Genomic DNA, 24651 nt, shown 5'->3' with positions numbered 1-24651 from the left:
TATCTATTTATCTATCGAGATATCTATCTAAATCGATTTAATCACCATTTGATGACTGAAAAATAAAAAAAAATTCCGATCAGTCTAATATTCAGCCTTAAAAACGAATTTTTTTGCAGGGCGAATGATGGATTTTGCACGTATATTTAGATAGCGAATATGACTGGCAGTGAACCATTGAAATTTTCTATGGAATAGGTAAGAATACAACAATATTGAACAAATAATCGACTCAGTTTTGGTTTATTTTCACTAATTTAAGAACGTGGCCTACAGACACGTTATAAGCAAATTCATAAAAAATTGTGCATTCGTACGATTACTAGTGCTATTGACTGAAAGCCAACAAACTAACAAGGAGAGCTTTTCGGGTCCGGGTCATGGATTTGCTCCAAAATTTTTTTGCGGTCTCCTGATATCCAATACTGAAGCTCCCTGTACTTAGATTGATCTCATGGGTCTTAGGGCCCATTTTGTAGAGGTTTTTCCACATTATAAAAAAATTTTTGTTATTTTCGATATCGATATACTTAAGCGAAAAAATGCAACGATCAAAAAAAAAAGTTTGAAAAAGTTTTAAAATTTTTCAAAGAATATGCTTGAATTTTTTCAGAATTTTTGGGACCATCTACCACTCTCTTTAAAAAGTCCTAAAATCTATTAAAAAAGCTACAAATTTGGGCCTCTTGAATTAAGTTATAGATGGTCTCAAAAATTCTGGAAAAATTCAAGCAGATTCTTTGACAAATTTTAAAATTTTTAATCGTTGCATTTTTTCGTTTAAGTACTTCTATATCGATATGGAAAATTACAAAGATTTTTTTATAATGTGAAAAATCCTCTAAAAAATGAGCCCTAAGGCCCAGGAGATCAAAGTAAGCATAAGGAACTTCAGTATTGAGTACCAGAAGACCTCCAAAATAGTTTGGTAAAGATCTGTGACCCGGACCTGAAAAGCTCTCCTTGTAAGTTATTTAAGCGGCCGAGGCGAAGCCGAGGTCGATTAGCATGTGCACTGGGGCTTTCTTTTTTCCTGGTATAGGCCAGTATGCTATTTTACATACCGCTCGGTTCAAAAATAGTAATATCCCATTTAGTGCAGCGACTGGGAAATACTACTTTCGGGCCGTTGTTCTGCAAAATAGTATACGCACCTATGTAGCGAAAAAAGAAAGTCTCGGAGCACATGTTTATTCCACGTGGGCTTTCTAGTTTTTCACTCCCAAGGCATGTAATCTACTATTGTAGAGAAACAAATTAACGCTAGTGTAATTATAGTATATTTCTCAACGGGTGCAGCTATAATTTTTTAGCAAAACGACGGATTACAGTACGAGCCGAAGGTGAGTGCTGTAACCAGTACAAGTGCCATAAGTAACACTTTTTGGCACGGCATAGTTTAGGGTCCTAATAGCTGGGCCGAAAAGTGTCCCCATGGCACGAGTATTGTACAAAATTTTATAGCACTGTGCTAAGTTCACATTTATGCCCCCTTTTCCGATGCATAAGTCGCATTTTCTGGTAACGCGAAGTGAGGTTAGCGCACGAACGTATGCGAGTGTGATGTGACTACTACTTCAATTAAACATTTATTGAGTAAAATTTTGAAAATTTGAATTATGTTCGATTTGAGCGGGCGAGAAACAAAGCGAAAAAATGACTCGGGGTTACCCTTGTAATTGTACAGAGTTTTATTAAAATATATAATAAAAAGTAGTAAAATTTGACTTGTTTTTTTCTCTTACATTTTATTTTTTATCACAAAATGGACAACTAACAAACAGTAAAGATTGCCCTTCAGATTGAAATTGAATGTAATGGAATGAGTACTTTAAATTACGGTACTGTTAAATTTTTATACTTTGTGGAATTGTTGGGATTTTATGAAATCTGTCAAATATGTCACAAAATAAATCAATACAATTCACCTATATTATAGTGGAAACAAAATGATAATTAAAATATAGGTTACCTTACTCATGGAGATAAGTAATTTCTCAAGTAATTTTCATGCTATCCCAGCCGAAACTAACCTTTTTCGTCTCGGCGGCCAAAACGAAATAATAGATTACGCAACGGGGGCGGGAGGCTGTCGATCTGCACGAGTGCAAGATTGACAACCGTTCCAGTTGCGTATACTAATTTTCGCGGAAAGTCGATTTTAAGATCGTCAGCCGTGCGCGTAAGTAGCACTTTCCGCACGCAGTGATGAAAAAATTTATTTCTGCTGGGGGATTTTATGAAAAATAGTATACGCTTCTATGAAGCGAAAAAGGAAGTCTCAGAGCACATGTTTATCAGCCTCGGCTTTGCCTCGGACGATAATTGTACGTGCTTTGAGGTTTTCCAGATTTTCGCTCCCTAGGCACGTAATATACTATTCGCGCGATATTGATAGGGATCAAATTCGAAGATGAAAGTATGGCCTTTCGAGCATGCGATGAAGAATAAAAAATTTATACTTTGGCCGAGCTTGATGAGAAACTCCCCTTAACGAATCATTTTCGCATATTTTATTCACTATAAAAGTTGTTCTATTACTGAAGACTTAAAATTCTTATTCAAGAAAACAAGCACAATATCAAATCATTAATTCTACCATTTTCTATCCAAATTTATTATCGTGCGAGCACAGGCACCGCTGAGGGTAAGCATTCTTATTTTTATTCAATATAAATTCAAGAAAAACCAAGAAAGTATCACGAGGAGCAACAACTCTGTTTGCCTATTACATACATCAATATAGATTTCGTTTCATTGCACGAGTAATGGTGGGAAAATGTCAACGTACACCCGCCGCGCTAGATACGCAGACCTCGAAGTCGATTAGTCGCTTCCTTCACTGTTTATAAACAACAGCGCGTGACTACAGTTTCACGACGTACGTTGCACAGTGAAGCAAGCGACTAATCGAATGCAACACTTCGAGGTCCGCGTATCTAGTGCGGCGGGTGTATAAGTAGTTCAAATCAAGTAAAAGTCAGGCGCACAGCTGGTCGCAAAAACGATCGGAATAAATACTAACTGTATTGTATTTGCTTACATTCATTAAACGGTGAGCGTTTCTCATGAATGTACCATTAATTTAAAATTCAAAGCTATACAAATATAATGCACAGTTGGAAGAAGTCACGCTGAAGAATGTCTCGCTTCAGACAGTCTTTGTTTAGTAGACTTCGAGTAGTAGTATGGGAGAATAGCAGAAATTAGCAGCATTGACGATGAAACTTAAAGTATAGTGAATGTATGAGGGAATACGCGTCAATGACACTTTGAAAGGAAAGTTTAGTACATGTGTGCGTGTGTGTGTCTAGTATCAGAAACTAACAGTGCCATCAAGAGGAAACGGATTTACCACGCTTTTCCCTTCCGCTTAGTCTCCAGCGTCATCTTTTGCTCATTTAGCAGAGTCTTTCATGATCTTTGATTCTTCGTCATTCCCTTCGTAACTGTCACTGTCCGACCTAAAACCACAGACGCACGCCACAAGTTAGATGTGCACGCTGTTTCACAGAGCTTTAGCGTCTAAATTTGGTATATATGACTTAAAACAGCAAAATTGAGCCAAATTAAAAACTTTAGAAGTAAAAAGAAAAGGACAATTACAGAGTTTTTACTGCTGCTTATGTAAATAAAGTCGTTTCGCCCAATTATGAGACTGTCTATTCGCACTTTAAAATAACCCATAATATTATTGTCTAACGTACGCGATATGATACATATATATGCATACAAATATGGATTATTTTAAAGTGCGAATAGACAGTCTCCATATAAAACATCAAACAATAATAAAATTACTTATGACGTTGCCACTGCTGCAAAATATAATAATTTATATAATCTTTTGTGGTAGAATTTTAATTTATGATTTAACATTTTTACAGTAAAACAAATTATTTGAGAGCATATTCCATGCAAGAATCCAATGATTTTTGTCTGAAAGTAATGCTGTGTTTTCATCATATCGTGTGATAGCCTCAAAATCAATACACAATATGTCTGAGAGGTTTTTCAATATTCTACAAATATCTAGGTCAACGTCAATCGATCAATAACGAACTAGAAGTATAGAAAAAAGGAAAGTATCAAGTCATTGACTTGAACGTAATCTTCGGGTTATGCTACTATACGCCTACATTATCGATAGATCGACACGCATAAATCTAACTAAGCTTATGTAGCTATGCATATATGTGATAGTTATGGCATAATTTATAATACTACTATTTGCGACGCTCGTTTGCAAGGAAATGCAGTTTAGTGGAGTACTCTCCCTTTCATACGCTTTCTCAATAATGACCAATGTGCGATACTCCAAGTAAATTGATGATGACTTTGAATACACGGCACTTTCTAAGCTATCAATAAAGCGAAATTTAAATTCTTTTAGCTACTCCGCTAGTCACAAATCAAAGAGTCACTGATCTCGTAAATCAGATACATTAAAACAAAGCAAACCTTACTTCAGTTCAACATTTATCATTTAAGAAGCATTAACAAACTATATCATGGAATTTATTATAAAATTGTTTTAAATATTTATAAACAAAACTCAAGCTCAAAATAATTTAGAATCACATGGAAAAAACCGCTATCAATGCATTGGAAAATAGTTTCCTCCCATTTTGATGTAAAAATGTTAATAAAAAAAACATGAAACCCTAATTTATATAAAAATATTTAAAATCTGACCATTCGACGAGAAAACCAAATTTATTATCAAAGTACTTCATGCATTATTAATTTTCAAATATTTCTAGAAATTAAAAATCGCTGTTCATTCATTGGCAAAGAGCTTCTTTCTATAATAAGTAATAAAGCCAATATCTATATAATAAATTTTTGACGTTTATTTAAACGCTACTTCACGAAAAAATCCATAAATCCTTAAATAAGTTTCTGACCCTTTTTGCTACACACAAATTTTACAAAAATAATCCAACCACGTATAAGTTCGTACCTGGGTTGAAAAATTATGCTGTTTCCATACCAAGAGACGTAAGCACACTCAATTTTTATATTTGTTTAAAATTCAATGCAGTTTACAAATATGTAAACCAAATCGTCCTACGACATCTGGTTCAAAAATTTGTTTTAGAGCCTGTTACAAAGCTTCCTCTAGGAGGAAGCAAAACTTGTTATAAATTTCAACTCACAGCTTTTGTGTTTTCTTTCCTAAATTCTAATAAGTTCAAACGTCCTCGATATACTTACAGATTGTTTGTAGCACGTAAAGAATACTCGGAACTAACTTCATTAAAATTGTACAGCGTCATAAGTTTATCGTTCAAAATTCTGTAAATAAGTAAAATATTATGAGGATTTTTTGAAATTTTTAGAGGTTTATCCACTAGAGAAAGTTGTAACGATTAAAAAGAGATATGAAACATAAGAATCGGACTCTTCCTCTTTTTTATGAATAACTTTCTAAAATTTAAAGAGTATTTTTACAGTGTTATAAAAGGTTTTTATGTAAAAAAATCGATGATTTTTTTTTCATTTTCAGTGGGAATGTCCCCTTAAACAATGCTCAGTGACAGTTATTAAAAGTATTGTGAAACAATAATGAAAATAAATACGCATAGATTCATTTGCGTAATTTCAGCTTCAAATAATTAATTTTTCTTGTCGAAAGAATATTTTAAATAGCTATTACAAAGTGACCATCGAAAACAAACTTTTTCGCCTCACCCTAACATATAATCTTTTAAAACAATTTACTCCATCAAAAAAGTCATATTTTTTCCATTTAATCTGGTATTTAAGAGGACACAGTTGTGTTAAATCCTGTTTTATCTTATGAATTGAAAAAATAATTGTGAGTGAATTAATAAAAGCTACTAGAGACATGTTACTGATGTAAAAAGACTTTAAAAAACATAATTTTACGTCATAAACAAAAAATTAAATTATAACATTCCATTTTATTTTTTTTTAATTTACAAGATTTAACGCAGGTGTGTCCTTTTTAAGTACTTGATGATACACGTATCATGAAGGCTCTTTCCGTCAGGCAATTTTCTGTTACCACAATGCACAACAAGCGGGTGAACAAATTTACTTCGAGCGTTCGTTCATGTTGCGAAGCTTGCAAGATTTCACTGCTGCTTGACATGCTTATAGTGTGCGCGCCTACATTCATACTCTATACGTTTTTAATTCTGTTTTAATCTCCATGTTATTGTCATACTGGGGATCGCGTGCGTTTGCATTTTACTGTCTGTTCTATTCGTAAAATTTGAATCACGTAAGACTTTTTCATTTTCTCGGAGTCATGAGTATTAAGACAAATAGTGCAAAGTGACAATAAAATCTTATAAAATTTATTCAATGTTGCCATTCTCTAAAAATATAAAATTTGATCATAACCCTGTTTCACGTACCTTTTATTAGTTCTTGATAAGGTCAACTGATATGTTGTGTTGTATGCTGCGCTGTTATGACAGCAGCGCACACTTTTTCTTTATTTATATAATATGTAAACAAGCCGCTGGGGGGCGAACTTGTAAAAACTCGCGACCCAAAAACGAATGGTGGCTGAAAATGCTTATTATCCGAATTGAAATTAAGCTCCTACATGTTATAGTTTGAACAGTAAACTTGTCTTTTCGTTAATTGATAAAACAAGTGATCTTTCAACAAGACTAGCGAAGGGTTTATTGCCCTTGCTTCTCTAACTGATAGATAAAATAAATTATCTGAAGATAATTATACTATCTATAGAAGGTAGCGATCAAAAGCAACTTCTACAGATAGAGTAAGATATCTCTCAGGTAGAACGAGATCACCCCTGCTGACTCCCGTTCGCCTCTACCAGTCACAACTTCATCGAGATCAATCTCAGAAGCTACCGCTGCCACGTCGGATACGTGATTTCTCATCATCGTACCGACCCAGTCCACCAAATCACCGCTACCTAACGAGACTTTTCTCGTAATTGTTATCCGTACGATAACAGTTGATAAAACGTTAAAGCTCCCTTAAGGGCTTTGCCCAAGTGCTAAACCAGCCGGGTCCGAGTTTTTCATAACCACCCGAGAGTCGGTAACTTGTCGACTTTTGTCGACAAGGCTAAGTAGCTGGTTACTGCTAATTGTCGGCTCTTGGGTTGCCAGCCCAAGAGTTCGCTTTGTCGTTGGCTCAATGAATAATAATAGAAACTTCTGTGGATCAAGTGATCCACCGCTGGCGGACCCTCGGGTCAATCGGATCGCCAGCCCAGCGGCAGCAAATACGCGAGATGATGCCGAAGCACCAGAGGCAGAAAGGGCAGCAGTAAATTTCAAAGAGAAGGCATAGGGTAGCCTTGACATCATCTCGCGCACATCTTTTAGAGAACGTGGTCTCCCACCATCTAAGACGGCACCACGAAATAAAGCCGCGTCCGAGCACTTCCATCGCTCGGGCAGATAGAGTTTTAGTGGGTATTCCCTCACCGACGCAAATCGGTTGAGGGCGAGTCCCACACACGGGGAGGTTCGGGGTTGACTTCAACTCCAACCTCCTTACGGTGCGTAACGCACTTCTCTATCTATAAAAAAAAAAAAAAAAAATGTTTTTAATAAAGTGACGAGAATCAATGCAATCTTGGTGTGTTTGGAATTTTTTTCGATGTCAAGGTTACTTTAAAAAAATCAAATTTGAACTTGAAAAATCTTTACGAAGAAATGTATGCGATAGAAGTTTTTTTGAAGTGAAATTATTTCACATGCGTTGGATATAGGAAGTAGAACCGTGAAAAACGAGCGTACGTTCGTTCGTCCTTACGGGCGAGCATGATAGTACTAGGTTTTTAGTCTCAGTAGCGTCCGTTTGCTCTGCACACTGGGATTTTTTGGCGTACAGCATTATTTGATTTTAAATCGTTGTAATAAAAAATTTTACCTAATTTTACGTGCTAAAATTTATCTTATGCATAGCTTCAGATTGCGACTGTGGCTAATGGTCTATAGAACAAAATGAAACCACGTGGATCTGAATTGAGTCATACGATGACTTGGAATGCTACGTCATGTAACCTAAATTGACTCAGTACCAATAATCATAATAGTATAGCCAGACGTCAACTTTCACTTTTTTATGTTACACAATTGATAGTGGGGAGCACCGGACGTCAAGCGGGTGCTTGTATAGTTAGATGTTACTGCTGCGCGTGCCACCTAGCAGCAACACATATACTCAGGTTTTATTGAATTACTCATAATTTAGTGCGGAGAAGTGAAATGTTTCCCTAAAGATCCTATGATCAAAATAATCCTTTTTGCAGGAAAGCTTTGTTTTCAGATATAATTCCAAAAACCTATGCAATTGTGCAGAAATAATTCCAGGAACCGGGGAAATTTGACAATATATTAGTCAAAACCTAAATAACATTCCAGCAAAGTCTAGCTTAGTTTTGAGTCACCTTCAATGTGTTCAATATTTAGCGTAGGAGGTCTGCAGTACTGTAAAAATATATTTAACAGTTTTTGTAGATCTAACTGGTCAATGTTCTATTAAATGGAATATTAAAGAATGTTATTTTGCCTGATCTAGGGAAATTTTTATAGCCTCATGATGCCAATACAGAAATTAAAAAAATATATAATCTCTTTTAACTCTTGAAAAAAGTTTAAATCTATTTCTTTTTTATGTACAATCTTAACATAAATAGTCATAGAATACGAGTTGTAAAGCCTATGGAAATAATAATTGGATAATATAAACATTTTCAAATACAGACATGTGAAAATTCTTATCAATTCAATTTTTCATGGTACTGCATGTATCTCTGTCCTTGCAGCTAGCTGAAGCAGCAGTACAGAAAAAGCGTGTGCGATATGCGTGGGACAGCGTTTCAGTCATTAATAAATATTTATTATCCCCTATCATACATTTAACGAGCCTTTAGGCCTCGTGCTTCGGAATTTTACCATCTAGTGCATAGCTAACTATATCTGTAGATACTTGATCCCTTTATCCTCAGTTTTTCATTTTCTGTCCGATTCTTCGTCTCATTTTCAGTGCATCATCTATATGTATCTGTTTTGCATGCAGTGTACAGAACGCCTGGCCCGCATTTGAGTTTTCCACCAAGCCGTACGCGCATTTGCAGTACATATACATAAGCGTCGCCACCGACCTACCCGCAGGAATTAACTATAGTGTTGCACAGAGAGAAAGAAAGTCGTAAATTATTAGACAGGATTTAATTACCTCAAGTGCTTTTCGTTTTTTTAAGATTTTTTCTTTCCTTCCACTCCTTCGCAAACTCTCGTTAGTAACCCTTGGAATGTTTTGCGGATTAAGTCTTCGACTAGTGAATTTTCTGCTAACTCCAACTCTAATCCTTTCAGATAGAGAAAGAGAGAGAGAGAGAGAGAGAGAGAGAGAGAGAGAGAGAGAGAGAGAGAGAAGGTCTAGAAAAAGAAAGAGGAAGAGTGAGAGAGAGATTTCGAGAATTCTCTCGATCACAATTCGACTTGCTTTTTCCATTACAATAATAATATTATTTTCTCTCCATACAACTGTGCAAAATTTCAGTAAATAATTCTACATTCCAATTTTTTAATTATGATACTACATTATATTTTCTCACAGAAATTATTCCGTTAGAAAAACCACTGCCAATTCATTGGCAAAGAGCTGCCCTCTATAAATTTGCTACTGGTTATTTTTATATAGTATTCTTAAAAAATATCACTAATCTCTTATTGGAAATTAGCATTTCAAATCTGGGTTGAGAGACAGCGTTTGCCCCAGCGTCAAACATAATATACACATACACACACATACACACACATACACACCCACTGCAAATATACTGGAGAAAAGATGTTCAAAACGGCCTTCTCCGCAAATATTCGTTGCGTTTATGATGCGTCGTATGTGTGTAAGTATTTGAAGTGTGTGTGTGTGTGTGTGTGTGTGTGTGTGTGTGTGTTTTTTTTTTTTTTTGGATGTATAACGGTGATTTATTTAAAAGAAAGAGAAAAAGGAGTTTACGTTAAGTAGTAATGTAGCAGAAGAAAGAAAATAACAGAATAGTTTACATGGAGTATGTAAGTACATCCACGTCTATTTTTCCCTTTGTTCCATCCCCGCGGAAACCGCCGTTAGGCATTACTTCACGGGGATGGAGGGGTTGGCGTTTTGCGCTTCTTGGGGGCTTGGATGCGGTGGCGTCTTCTTCCAGCCGCATCGTCCGGTCATCACCTTCCGTCCATTCCTTCGTCTCTCAGTCTTATTACGACTGAATAGGCGAAGGAAGCAACCGCGAGCCAGTTCGGCTCGCTCGCGAGCATGAGCCTGGTGGTGTTCTCCGGCGTCATGACCTCGTGGAGCAGGGAGTGTAGACTCTCTCTTTCCTCGCTGAACCTCGGGCATTGGTAAAACACATGCTCCGCGTTCTCGATGGATGAGGGGCAGACCGGGCATTGCGCGCTTTGATTGTGGTCGTAGCGTCGGCTATGGTGTTTGAAGAAGCCGTGCCCGGTCAAGAGCTGCGTGAGGTGGTAGTTCAGCTCTCCGTGCCTCCTCTCGATCCACACCCTGATGTTTGGGATCAGTCGATGCGTCCATCGGGCCTTCGTCGACCGGTCCCATGCTTCCTGCCACTTGATTAGCGTTGCCAAGCGAATTCCTCGTCCTTTGTGTGTGTGTGTGTGTGTGTGTGTGTGTGTGTTGTGCAGGCTAAAACTGCGTTAATAGATGCATGGATCCGCTGGGTTAACAGAACGCGAGTCTTCTGTATGAGAAACTGGGAAAAATTATAGCAGCCGTGGCCTATCAGGGTTTCCGAATGTAATAATTGAAATTTATTTATTAATTGAATTTTTTATTGATATTTGAAGAAAATTCAACTATAAAAATCTATAAATCATGGATTCATTTAATTTGTGCTCAGGCCTTAAACTACGTCGTACTAGACAGTGTTACTACTAGGGCGTTTGTATCATAAAGTACTATTTCCTAGCTTACACGAGCAGCGTAAGAAAATACTTTTGCTGGAAGGATGGAAATAATAATTTTTTTCAATTTCACTAGAATTGAGGGGTAATTATTTAGCATTGTTGGATAATTTTGAATAATCTTAAATTTTTTTAAGGGGAGGTTCTCATCTAGCAACCAAAAAATGACGTGATTTTCGCGATTTTTTTCTCATAAAAAGAAGTTGATAAAGTAATCAAAATTTTTGGTACCTTTTTAGTACTTTACGATACTAGTGGCATAAGTAACACTTTTTGGCACGCCGTAGTTTAGGGTCCTAATAGCTGGGCCGAAAAGTGTCCCCTATGGCCCGAGTATCGTACAACGTTTTATAGCACTGTGCCAAGTTCACATTCATGCCCCCTTTTCCGATGCATAAGTCGCACTTTCTGGTAACGCGAAGTGAGGTTAGCGCACGAGCGTATGCGAGTGCGATGTGAACACAGCGGTGCCAGAATGTGCGACTTATGCCACCGAAAAGCGTGCCATAAATGTGAACTTATGCCACGCAGTGCTATAAAAGTATATTAAGCGTCGAGTAAACGCTTACTCTCAATCTTGACTTTGACTAAAAATTCGAAATCACATACGAATTTTTGGCAAGGGATTCTTGAAAATATAAGCCATTCGAAAATATAAAAAAAAAATTAATATTTTGGACGAGCTTGATGAGAACCTCCCGTTAGATTCGTCAAGACTATATTAATTCATGATAGTTATCTCTAGCTCTATGCAAATCTGTGAATCAATTAAGAAGGAGTAATGTGAAACTAAATAAAATAAAATATTGTTTATTAAGATATGCATATCAAGATATGTTCCATTTTTTTGCTTTTATGACTAAAGCTGTGTGTATATCTGTTGTACAAGTAAACTGAATTATCAGGTTTATAATAAGTACTACTACTTATTGGGCTGTACTGAGTACTAGCAAGAGCAAAAAAAAAGAGTTTTCTCGTCGCGGAATACCATTGGGACTGCGGGAATGAAAGGAAGACGATAGAAAAGGGAGAAAAGGGAAATGTGCGTTGTGGACAGAACTTTGTCCCGAGAGTAATGTATTGGTTAATCACACGATGCTGATCCGCAAAGATGCTCTTTAAACTTCAAACTTGCTGCAGTTACCGCTACAAGTTTTCTGACCATCAAAGGTCCTTTGAGACGTGAGAAGCACACAGCTTACTTCTACACATAGGATCAAAACTCTTTAGTTGGTATATACGCAGCCATACACTTTTCTGTTTTCTCCTTCGCTCTTCAGCTTTCTCTGCTTCTGTGCTCTTCGTCTCATTCCAGAGTTTCAGGTTTGTTACAACTCTACAGAGTTAACCTCACATCTTGTATAACTATTATGTTTCAGAAATCGTGCCTCTCTCTCTCTCTCTCTCTCTCTCTCTCTCTCTCTCTCTCGTGTTTTCTGAGTAGTTTGCTCGAGAAAGCCATAGTAGGATGCCTCCGTTGTTCCAGGCAGGTGAAAATTAGTCGGTCTATTAGCGTGATTGCGGTTATTATATTATTAGTGTTCACATTCTATAGCTTGCATTAGCAAGTTTGATATAATTGTAAGAGAATAGCGTGCAAGTTCTAACGAAATGCGATTCGTATCCTCTACACAGAAGAGAATGAAGGTGCTTTGTAATTTGCTCAACAAATTTCTATACATGTAAATCTTGATAATAATCTTAACTCGTTGGTTGAAAATGAAATTTAATTTTTAAGGAGTCTGATAAATATTCTACATCATATTTAAAAATTTTCTTTTTAATTTTTTAATTATTCTTAACTTTAATAGACTAGTAAGTGATCGATCATATTATTCAAGAAGGGAAAGATACCTTAAATATCAAAAAAATTAGTTTTTTTTTAAGTATTATTTTCTCATGAAAACGGCTGTATATTAATATAAAATCAAAATTTTGGAATTTAAAAAAATGCTCTAGAAAGGGGACAAGAATCCTTCTCGAAAGTACAATGCATTTTTTCTGATTTCAGCCCTTAAAACATAAGTTAAAGGATAAATAGCTACATTAATAATATTATAAAACATTTCAAATAGATTCACGGTGGTGGCATCAGGTCAAACGTGAATCTTTCTTTTTCTTATGAGTTTGTATTCAAGTGAATATTTGAAATAAATAACTCTGGATCTTCAAATATTAAAATCATATTCTAACATCCGTGTAAGAGCTTTGGGATAGTGAGTACGACCGATAGAAATACAGAAAGAGAAGCAGAGAGATAGCACGAGTAAGGAATATTCTTTGGCCACTGAAGCTTAGATAATCTAACGAAAGGCTCACCTTGTTGCTGTCATATTCTACTTCCAGTCGTAGTACTCTATGCGTTGATACATACATACGCAGTGTTGTAGCATAGTAATGTCGCAAAAGCAACGTGTAGCGCGCGAGTCGTCTTGTTTGTTCACGTGGAAATCTAAACCCTCTTTTTATGCCTCTCTTCCTCTGTTTCTCCTTGCGTTTACATATGGTTGTGTGTAAGTGAGAGAGAAGGAGAGAGAGAGAGAGAGAGAGAGAGAGAGAGAGAGAGAGAGAGAGAGAGACGAGATAGAGAAAATTCGTCTGGGACCTCAGCCAAGAGCATGTCCTTTATAGAATTCGTAATGCTACGCACGGCCGTTTTTTTCTATACATGGCGTATGTGTTGCCTTTACTGCTCTTTTTTTCTTGAGTATGTAGGGCTCAAAGAAGGGGTAGGATGTGATAAGAGTAGAAGTCGGGGGCTCTCGAAACGTTCATTGCTCATACATAGATATACAAGCAAAGTGCTGAACTGCAGGATAATTGAATTGGACATGCCAACTGATTGGAACGAGCTATCTTACAGCTAGAGAAACATCGTTTTGTTGATCGCTTTAGGTATTAAGGTTCAAACGAGTGTAGATGGAATTAGTCAAGCAGCCCGAGGCGCGCAGTTTGTGCGATAATTTTATTACGTAGCGCTTCTACCTCTACTTATGTTGCGACAATTTTTTCGGGAAAGATTCGAACGCCACAGTAAATTTATTTTTATTTCCTCTTTTTTAATCAGCTTCTATGAGCATCCTCTTCCACAGAATTTTTCAGCTATCATTGAAAAATTCTTACTCTATCTATTTTCAGCACCAATTCTCTTGCAAAGGTGACAATTTATCGCTGTGTCAATGTTGTAGAAAGTTATTTTATTTCTGCTTACTGCTTTTCACAAAAGGTTGAAGACTTACTGAATCAATCGAGCATAAGAATTAAAACTTCAAATTTGCAGTAGTCATGCGTGTAAATAGTACATTACGCAACTGTGGCGGGGGGGTTATCTTGCAAGAGTGTCAGTTAGCAGCCCGAGCGTAGTTAGGGTTGCATTGACACGAGTGCAAGATTGACAACCGCCTCAGTTACGTATAGTTTTTTTACGTATAGAGTGCAGGAAGTCGATTTGAAGATTTTCCCGCACGACGCGGCGTGCGGGAAATAGCACTTCCCGTACGCTGTGATGAAAATCAAATTGCAGTTTATCGTCATTTGTAGTTTCCATTTATTTTTTATTTAATGTTGGGCTATACTCAATCTTTTTATCCATTCCGCGTAATTGTCAATTCTAAAAAATGCAACGAACTGTAAATTTTGTCTTTTAAAAGTGGAACATGGATACATGCAGAATGTATGAGTTTATTTTTAATAGTACAATAAAAATTTTTGTGCGATGTATACTTAAGCTATAAACGGCTTATTGTGATTTATCTATGTACGGCGTTTTTTAGCCGCAATATGTTGCGATTAGAGAGGTGAAAATTGATTATGTAAAATCATAAAAGTTCAATTGTTTCGATGATTTTAATTTTTGTTAAGTTACAAATAAAACACTCACCTCTGTGTCTGTTGGTCTGCTTGTCAAACATCAGCATGGCGTCTTCAATCTGACAAAAAGAAGATTTATTGTTTTTAAATGCTTGAAAAATAAATAATATATTCTTTAAAATTACTTATTTGTTTAAGGAAAATCCACTCAAGAGATATAAAAATTGTAAATTTATCTTTATAAAATATTCAAGTATACAAATATACACAATGAAAGAAGAAAAGGAATTTTGCGAGGAAAAAACCTGCGAGGCGAAAGAGAAAAATATTATAGTACAGTAATGAATGCATAAAAATTGTTACAACTAGAATAACTTTGTAGAAAACAAATTTTAAAGGCAATTGGGTGAATTTGCTTCCATCACATGGTGTATTTTCTTCATAATTCAATTTATGAAAACTGCAGAATGTGGCACATGGGGAGGTCATAAAAATTAACTGACTGTGTTAGTCTCTTCTAACTGTACTTTACTTCGTTGCGTCTCTAACTTGCAAATTAAAAGTCTCGGTGTGTAATCCCCGTTGAGCATAGCACAAGCAAGGATAGGGTAAAAGCAAAGAGGCAAAATAGAAGACAGGCAGCGTCACTTCACGTAATGTAATTATCTTGCAAGTACGTCGTAACGTCACCTGATAAATTTTCTATGTTAACATCCCCTCTCAAGGGCCAACACTATCTTTTCAAGCTTACTCTCACCTACATCTCCCCTATGTATATTGCGCTGCTAGAGCGTTTCATATAATTCGAGTATATGATAAGGTCATTTTGAAATAATTAATAATAACAATAACAACAACAACAACAACAGCAATAATAATAATAATAATAATAATAATAATAATAATAATAATAATAATAATATCGGTAAAATATATTATATAATTGAACGAATTTAACGCAATAGTTTCTCATATTTTTAAAGTCGAATTGCACGGTGATCCATTTCTTTACTCATAATTTTTCAAATATAATTGAATTATTACAATTATAACTGTTCTTTGTATATATGTCATTTTTCTCTGTTAAATTTTTCAAGGCTAAAAAAAGAGTAAATATGATGCTCCTCAGAGAGCAATAGAAATTGAACTTGAAATAAGCTTTATAGACGCATAGGTTACGTAAATAAATAAAAACTTATATAAAATTATAATTTAACAAATTAAATTATAATTTTATATAAGTTTTTATTTATTTGTTTATTAATTAGTGTAAGAATTGAATGAGATGCAAACTTTCCTAGCTCGAGAATACTATTTAGTCTTAAATTCCAATCTCATTTGCCCTTGGGCATTTCGAACTGGTTCAGGTATAGTACTAATTGCAAAGGGATGCTGCTGGTCAAAAATGTAGGTCATAACTTAACCACTTTCACCGTAACTCGATTCTGCAAAAAAGTAAAGATATCAACATCGAATGGTACTTGCACATAATTCCTTTTACATTGAAAAAAAATCTTATGCGAGTTGCTCTCATGATGTTGAAAGTTGCCTTCATTTGCGTTGAGAATATATTTTTATATTTCATTATCTAACAAGTCGGAGTTAGTTAGTTGAAAAACTTGATGCAACGAGTTCGTAAAAATTAATACGTTTCGAGTTCGCATATGCACGTCATGCGTTTATGAATGTATTTAAAAGCGTAATGGCACGCAAGTTTAATTAGCAAAGTCAATTGAGCCCTCTAATGAAACTTTCCTGTTGAATGGTACGAAATACCAGTACTTTTGTATAGACCGATATCATTGTTTTATACAACACAGGTACATATATTTTAAGTGCGTTGGCGACAATCTAATTGTTTGCCGTATCGATCTCTGAAGTCCTTATTAATAATTTTGAATTTTAGTCGGGTGTGTTGGTTATCAAATGCAGTCATACGATGTATAAAGACGGCGGGTTAATTGAAAGGTAGGCTTGCTGTTATGCAGCAGTTGCAGTTTTCCTTGCTTGTACGACGTGCAGCCTTGGATACTTTGATTGGATATGAATATGTAACACTATTTCACTGAATGGCTGATATCTATGAACCAACTGACTTGAAACTATGTACATGGGATCTACGTACTTATGCGCTTGTTATACAAAAATGAAAAAATTCAATTAAAACAAGCTTCAATTTCACATAAACAAGCAACCCTTATGAGCTGATCGTATGTAAACAAAAATACTTCGATCCGCACATAAATGATTCACAAATGCAATATACGTTTGTATAGCATATAACAAAATACTTAAACTACATAACAAAAAACATAACAAAAAACATAACAAAATACATAAGAAAAAAACTTGCCCGCAGTTATAGCAAGTAGGTCTAAAAGCGTGGTAAATCTTTGTGCGCGAAGCGGTTGAAAAACGAGTGAGCACGTAGAAAAATAACGACCGATCGTTGCTATTCAGACCGAATAAAAAATGCGCCCCTTTACTAGAAGGCTATAGGTATAACATAATACAACTAGCGTATGTATAGCATTGGCACTCTTCTATCTTGCTTTTTTCTTAGGTTTTTCGTATAAGTTACAAGGTTCGAGCGTGTATTTCTTCACATACATACTCGCATCCACATATGCACGTACAGACTCACGCATGAACGATTGCAGAGGTCGATTTTTCGAAAGAGAATTGAACCAAGATACAAGCTTGAAGGTAGTACTAGCCAGCTTTCATTTCTTTTCTTCGCACAGGTACACTTGGACGAAAAAGAAAGATTTTTTTTTGATTGCCTAGCTAGCTTCTTCCAAGATAAAAAGTTCTGACCCTCCCTCGACCCTTCTGCCTGATATCTGCTACTGACTATACGCATGTATGAAGGAACAGAAAAAGAGTTATTGAATAGAATTCATAAATTTACTTATGTGCAAGTTTATTTATTATTCCTCTTTGCAACTGAACTTATATACATGCTACATTATAAAGTTGCTTTGATGAATTCATGACGCAAAACGATGAAGAAATTTGATATTAATGATACAATTTGATCTGTTTTTCTCATCACTCGAATTTATACACAATTTTTAGCATCTCTGAAATTGAATCAATTGAAATATACAAAAAATATTACAAAAAATAAACGTTAACAAAAGGAAAAAATAAGAAAGCTAATGTCCAAGTTTCTCAAGGAATTACTTTAAAGAAGTCTAACGTTCACTAGAAACCTTATCAAAAATTCGAATTGAAAAACTGAAAGAGTTTTTGCAAAAAAAATAGCAGTAGCAGTTTCTGCGGTTGAAAATAATAAAAAAAATAATTTTAATGGGGTAATTTTCCAATTCCGTTCCATTTTCTAATGGCTACTAAATTTACAATTAATTTCTGAATTCTATCTTAATTAGACCATACGCAAAAGGCTGTTGAGTCAAATTTGTAAGCTAAAAGTAAGTTTCGTCATCATTCCACAATAGTAGATTACGCAACGGGGGTGGGAGGATGTCTATCTTGCTTAAGCCGCTCATTGCACTCGGGTCAATTTATGGCGCTATTTTGAGCAACTTATATCTCGACAAAGGGAAGCCTCAACGTGAACTTAACACAATGTTATAAAAAAGTATACGTTAATAGTGACTCGAATAGCCCATTCTTTTTTACTCAATTTATTCAAATATATTGAAATTACGAAACAATGTTTTTTTGTCGGGCAAGTATCAAAAACCGCACTGACGAAACGTCGAAAATAAGTTGTAATTCAAATGTAATTAAACAAGTCAATTCGTTGTTTGTTTAAATTAATTGATATGAGGAATATTATAATTGTAATTTTTGGGTCAAATGGTTTTTGAAGATAGAAGAGAAGTAATTGATAGAATTTTAATTCAATTACTCTTTCAATGTTGTAATTTGAAGCGGCAAAACATGTTTTGACTATTGAAAATAGGAAAACAGAGAGAGAGAGAGAGAGAGAGAGAGAGAGATTGATTGATTGATTGATTAAGGTTTATTGGGGCCTTGAGGTATAACCACATGAGGCCCAACGGCAGTTCAAACAGACAGTAGTAGTACAATTACTAATAATAATGTAAAACAGAAAACATTGTAAGTACAGACGGTACAGCACATTTAGCAAACATAGATGGATGATCCATCGCGCAATTTTTGGAATAGCCGAGTTTAGTTTAGATTTAGTTTAAATTTAGCACTTGAGTTAATTCAGGCGGGACAGGGGCAAGGCCCTCCGTCCTGCATCGCTGCAGCCACTCCGCCTTCTCGTGCTGCATAAGGAAGGAGGTGTGAAGGGACTTGAAACGAGGCGGTGGGGAGAGGATGTTTGTAATAAAAGGGAGATTATTGATTGATATGGCAGATGAAAATGCAAATGAGCGTTCCAATGATGCAGTGCGAGGCGCTTTGTAGTAGAGCACCGGTGGTCGGCGTCGTGCGGACTGCCTGATTTCCTCGGTCTCTGTGGGCACTCCGATGACTCGAAAGCCTTTTCTGAGATAGCCCGGCGAAGCATCTCTGATAATGCGAGATGCTAGGGAGCAGTTGATGACTTCTCTGCGTCCCCCAGCCGAGAGCCATCCCAGAGCCAGTCGATAGGGAGTGACATGAGCCGTCCTGGGAATCGTGCCGTATATGAAACGGATGCAAGCGTTCTGCAGGCGCTGAAGAGCCAAAACCTGCTCCTTTGTTAGGTCCGTCAGCAGTGGTGCTGGGTAGTCTAGGTGAGGTGTCACCAGAGCGCCCACCAGCATCAAACGCATCTTGCGAGAGAGGGCGTGCTTATAAAAACGCAAAGCATAAAGAGAGTGATGAACTTTCGTGGTCATGAAGGCAATCTGTCGATCCCAGTTGAATTTTTCTGACAAGAAGACCCCCAGGGTCTTGATCTCCTCTGAAAAAGGCACAATTTCGCCACCGATATCCAGTCCAGCAGGCAACGACGGCCTCAGCGAGGTCACGAAGCTCAAGCTTCCAATGAGCATGACTTTTGTTTTTGCGGCGTTGCACGTAAGTCCATTTATTGTGGCCCACTCACAGACCGCATTAGCGTCTCTAGTTACGTTTCGCAGGAGATCGCGGATATTAGCCGGCAATCCATGCGAGATGATCTGAGTATCATCCGCATAGATTATGTGTCGCGAGGTGAGTAGGCAGGTCGGGAGGTCGGCGATAAATATTGAAAACAGCAGTGGGGCGAGAACACTACCTTGAGGGACGCCGGATGTGACCGCTCTTGGCTCCGTATGCGTGCCATCTTCCAGCCGCACACACACGCTTCTACCGCTCAAGTAGCTCACGAACCACTTAACCACGCAGTCAGAGCAACCTGCACAAATGAGCTTGCGTATCAGGATGGTGTGGTCGATGGTATCAAACGCCTTCGAGAAGTCGAACGACACCAAGATAGATACCTCTCGGCGTTCTATGGCGCGCCTGGCCCGCTCAGCGATCTCCAGCAGTGAGAGAGAGAGAGAGAGAGAGAGAGAGAGAGAGAGAGAGAGAGAGAGAGAGAGAGAGAGAGAGAGAGAGAGAGAGAGAGAGAGAGAGAGAGAGAGAGAGAGAGAGAGAGAGAGAGAGAGAGAGAGAGAGAGAGAGAGAGAGAGAGAGAGAGAGAGAGAGAGAGAGAGAGAGAGAGAGAGAGAGAGAGAGAGAGAGAGAGAGAGAGAGAGAGAGAGAGAGAGAGAGAGAGAGAGAGAGAGAGAGAGAGAGAGAGAGAGAGAGAGAGAGAGAGAGAGAGAGAGAGAGAGAGAGAGAGANAGAGAGAGAGAGAGAGAGAGAGAGAGAGAGAGAGAGAGAGAGAGAGCGATTGATTGATTAAGAAATTTATTGGGGTCTTGAGGTATAACCACATGAGACCCAATGGCAGTTTAAACAGACAGTAAAGAACAGAGAGAGTTGAGCTCAGTTGAGTTGAATAACTTTATTCGGCTACAGGGTAAACCCAATCTGGCCAAGTTGTAATTACACGGTTACGTATAAGACTAGTAAGCGTAAAATAGCAAAATATTTAAGTACGAGAGAGAGAGAGAGAGTACGAAATAAACAAGGAAAAACAGAAAAGAAAAGAATTATAGCTAAAAGAGTGAAAGCAAAAAAAGAAGTAATATAAAAAAGAAAAAAGAAAGCAGTATACAAACAGTATTTTTTCGCTGTTTGGCGAAACGTTTCATGCTTTATTCAGCTCATACTAGTTTCGTTTCCGTCGATCTCGTAAAAGCATAATCGTGTCCTCGTCTGTCTCCCTCAAACAAACTCTTATAGTGATCCGCCCATGAACTATTGAATATCCCAGGACTATATTTCTAAACGTGTGTACACGTGAATTCAGTTTCAATATGTCGGCTTTTAGTTTAAGTAAAGAGTATTGCATTGCGTACCTAAAGTTTTCTATCTGATTGAACTGAACTAAAATATACATATAAATCATGTTGCATAATAACGTTATCACAATTTGAATACTTGAAAATTTTGAAAATTCAATTATTCATTGATAACTTCTCAAAATGTCAAAAATTGTTTTATAATGGCCCTTCTGTACCTGAATAGAAATATTAAGTAAGTTTTCATGCAAGTTCTTGATACGAACTTCCATAAGATCTTACATGTACCCGCTGAAATACCGAAATAAAAAGAAAAACATCGGAGAAAAAATGAGTAATATCAGACGAAACAATTTCCGTTTTATAAGAGATTTCGTTCTTTTCACTCATAACTCTCGCTTTGTCTCATTTCTAAGCTTTCCTGCTTGCATCTCTCTTTCTACTTTTCATTTATATAGAGATACAGTATGGAAGCTTCTGTGTACTCGTGACCACTTATCCTAAGGGGAAATAAGACCCCACCTCTCCATCACATCATATTTTGATAAGATTTGTACATTGCAAAATTATGGATGAGATTAACCTGTATTACAATTTCATGTGGCATTTTGAATTTCTCTCACCCGCTCTTTCAATGTACAGGTAACAGCCGGACGTGTACATGGAAGTACTATACGCTGCAAAGCCTACTGGGATACGAATTTCTCAGACTTTGTGCAGAGAGCCGTATCGCTGTGTACACAGTGAACAAACTCGATTAACTTTGCTGTATCAAATTATTTATCGAGTTATGGTAGGAGCTTACGCAATATACTCGTAAAATATAATACACCCCGAACAACTTTGTGCAGCCGTCGCGTCGCTAGTGATGCAAATTAAAACAAACGTGTTATATTCTCACAACTCAATTTCAGTGGCGATGTCATTTTAAAAATTAAAACATTGTTTAATGCGTAAAAAACTTTCTTTTGACCTCACAGATACCGTATTTGTTGAAGGTATACCTGTTAAAATTATAAGTTTCTTCTGCATGCAGTACACTTGGCATTACAAATGATGTAGCAATTAAAAATGCTTGCATGTTATATTGGCACTGTCGATAAAACTTGCGGTAAATTTTTTATACTTTAACATGCATTTTTTTCGAAGGTGAATAGAATTCTGCCAGTGTTCGGGTATATAATAAATATGTGTATAGGAAAAAGAAGTGATTCGAAATTTAGTTAGAATTGTTTTCCTGTTTGACGATTGATAAAACTTCCCTAAAAGATTGCTAGCTATGTAAGTAAAATATTGTAAGGCTACTATAGAGCGCAGAAAAATATAGGGCGAACGCAGTTTTAATTGAAATTCGATATTCAATAATTACAGTATAATTAGGCTTTTCGGTTCAATAGTTTATTTATAAAGAATTTGCATAGATTTAGAATTTATTCATCATCGTACGTATATTCAAAGTGGTAACCCAAATTAAATCATACGTGCCTGCATCATAGAATTCTAATTTATAAAATCACTTTTATTGTTGGATTCATGGTTATGACCGCTCCTATACATGCAAGTTTCATAATTAAGCCTTTCTATGTCTTCATTTGCTAAAACCTGTTTTTCAATTTTTACAACTTTTTTACTATTTTTCGGATCTTTGGCCTATAAAAGACTTTGCACAAATCAAATCCTCTTTCCTGTTGCATAGGCATACCCACTCGTGCCCTGAAGATGCCTCTGCTTCCTAGACATTGATTATAGGTCAATCGCTTCTCTTAAAATATTACAACAACAGAGAAAATTTTAACAAAAAAACAACTTTCCAGGATTAGAATTAAAAGAAACTCTCTAACTTTTTAATAATAAATCTAGACTAAGAAAACATTTCATTCTCATTTTGTTTTACATTGCATGCCACATAAAGCAACTACTTTATTAATGAGTTACTACACTAACAGTTGTCGCTAAGCACGCTTCGCGCGCATTTTAAAAAAAATTTATTAAAATTATAAGCCACTTATTTTATTGTTTTTCATGAGTCAATCATGAATGAAGGTATAACATTTTTTAAGTGAACATGATGTCATACTTATTGTTATAAATGACCTTTTTAATAGGGGATTAACTGAAAAACAATAAAAGACGTATCAAATAATTTTCAAAAATCGATATTGCAGACCCAGTACATGTTTTCAAGCAGAAATGTGACCTATTGCTAGATATGGTTTTATTATCACATATCGAAACTTCTTAGCAACACGATGCTGCACCGCAGAGCAGTACAATGAAGTCTTATTTCCAGTTTATTAAGCAGCAAGATGCCTCTTCGGAGTTCAATTCTGCATGACGCTACCTTCGCATCCTGTAGCGTAAAAATAACAAAAATCAAGTTCAGCTAAAGATGGCACTTTGCAAAAACAATTTAAAACTGTACATGGTGATATCGAAGCCATCCCAAAAGTCAAAATTTCAATCCAGTTTTCTGAATCTTCACTGAATATTTATCTAAAAGGCCCTACAGTAGCTACCTTTAAATCATTAAAATGAAGCTCGTCATAAAGCCTTTTATTAAATCGGGATTAAAATTTGGATTTTTGGGCTAACTTCGTCATCCTCTTAAACCTCAAAGAGTTAAATTAACACTCCTAAGTAGAACATGTTCACGTAAAACTCTTTCTGATAAAGCGCTAGGATTCAAGTTGAGAGCGCATATTGCTCGTTTTTGAAAAGAATAATCCAAATTATAAATTACTCTCCCTTGTCAATTTCGAAAAAAAAAAAATAATAATAATAATCTGCGCTTAAAACGCTTTTAAGTGTAGAGCTTACGAATTACTCTTTTGAATACTATTAAGCACGGCATCGAAAAGAATTTATGGCGAACATTTCTCGGGAATAACTTTTTAGAGGTACCAATGTTAACTCTTTGGGGTTTAAAGCGTGTTCAGTTTTAAATTGTTTTTGTTGAATGCGATTTTTTTTTATTTTCATTATGCGCATGGTCGAAGTAGAATCTTGCTTAATCGAGTTCTATCCTTCTTAATCCACAGTAGTATCATTTTGCTAGGAGACATAGATTTATTATATTTATGAATGATTTTACCAACGGCCCGCAAGAAACTATTTTCCTTCGCCTGCGCAGAGAGGGAAATGCTATTATAGGACCACTGAATATGAAATATATATAATTCGTATGTAGTCTAAGCCGCCAGAAAAGAAATTCCTTATGCACTTCTTTTGCGGCTTCGCCTCGGCCTGGGGTTGATTTTTCACTCTGACTGATCGAGTTAACGAATTATTCATGAACAATCTATTTAATCTGCTCTGTTCCGATTATACATTTCGATTTTGATTCGATATCGACATACATACTTCAATTCATAGAGACATTCAGCGCGCTTCGCGCGACTTATCATTCGATACTCGATATTCGATTCGATGTTCGATATTCGATAAGCTCCATGATTCGATAATCGCATCCTCAAATTTATTGTTAGATTAACCCATTAACCTCCAAGGTGACAAAATTTTTCGTTTCCGATCTATGCGATTTTTTCTATGTTTGAAACCTTGAAAAGACTTCG

General features: G+C 36.3%; 1 protein-coding gene across 3 annotated transcripts in view; it reads right to left on the bottom strand.

The window, feature by feature from the left end:
• Positions 1–24651, bottom strand: part of LOC106649717 (RNA-binding protein Musashi homolog Rbp6) — a 162927-nt gene that overhangs the window by 84693 nt on the left and 53583 nt on the right. For all 3 annotated transcript variants that reach the window (XM_023462926.1, XM_023462925.1, XM_023462924.1), the window contains one exon: positions 14833–14881. In XM_023462926.1, coding sequence (XP_023318694.1) covers positions 14833–14881 — 49 coding nt within the window. The remainder of the gene's footprint in view (positions 1–14832; positions 14882–24651) is intronic.

Source organism: Trichogramma pretiosum, unplaced genomic scaffold (assembly GCF_000599845.2).
Source record: "Trichogramma pretiosum strain Unisexual culture from Peru unplaced genomic scaffold, Tpre_2.0 scaffold92, whole genome shotgun sequence".
Taxonomy (NCBI): Eukaryota; Metazoa; Arthropoda; class Insecta; order Hymenoptera; family Trichogrammatidae; genus Trichogramma; species Trichogramma pretiosum.
The sequence above is the reverse complement of the archived record's forward strand: the minus strand, read 5'-3'. Positions and strand labels throughout refer to the sequence as shown.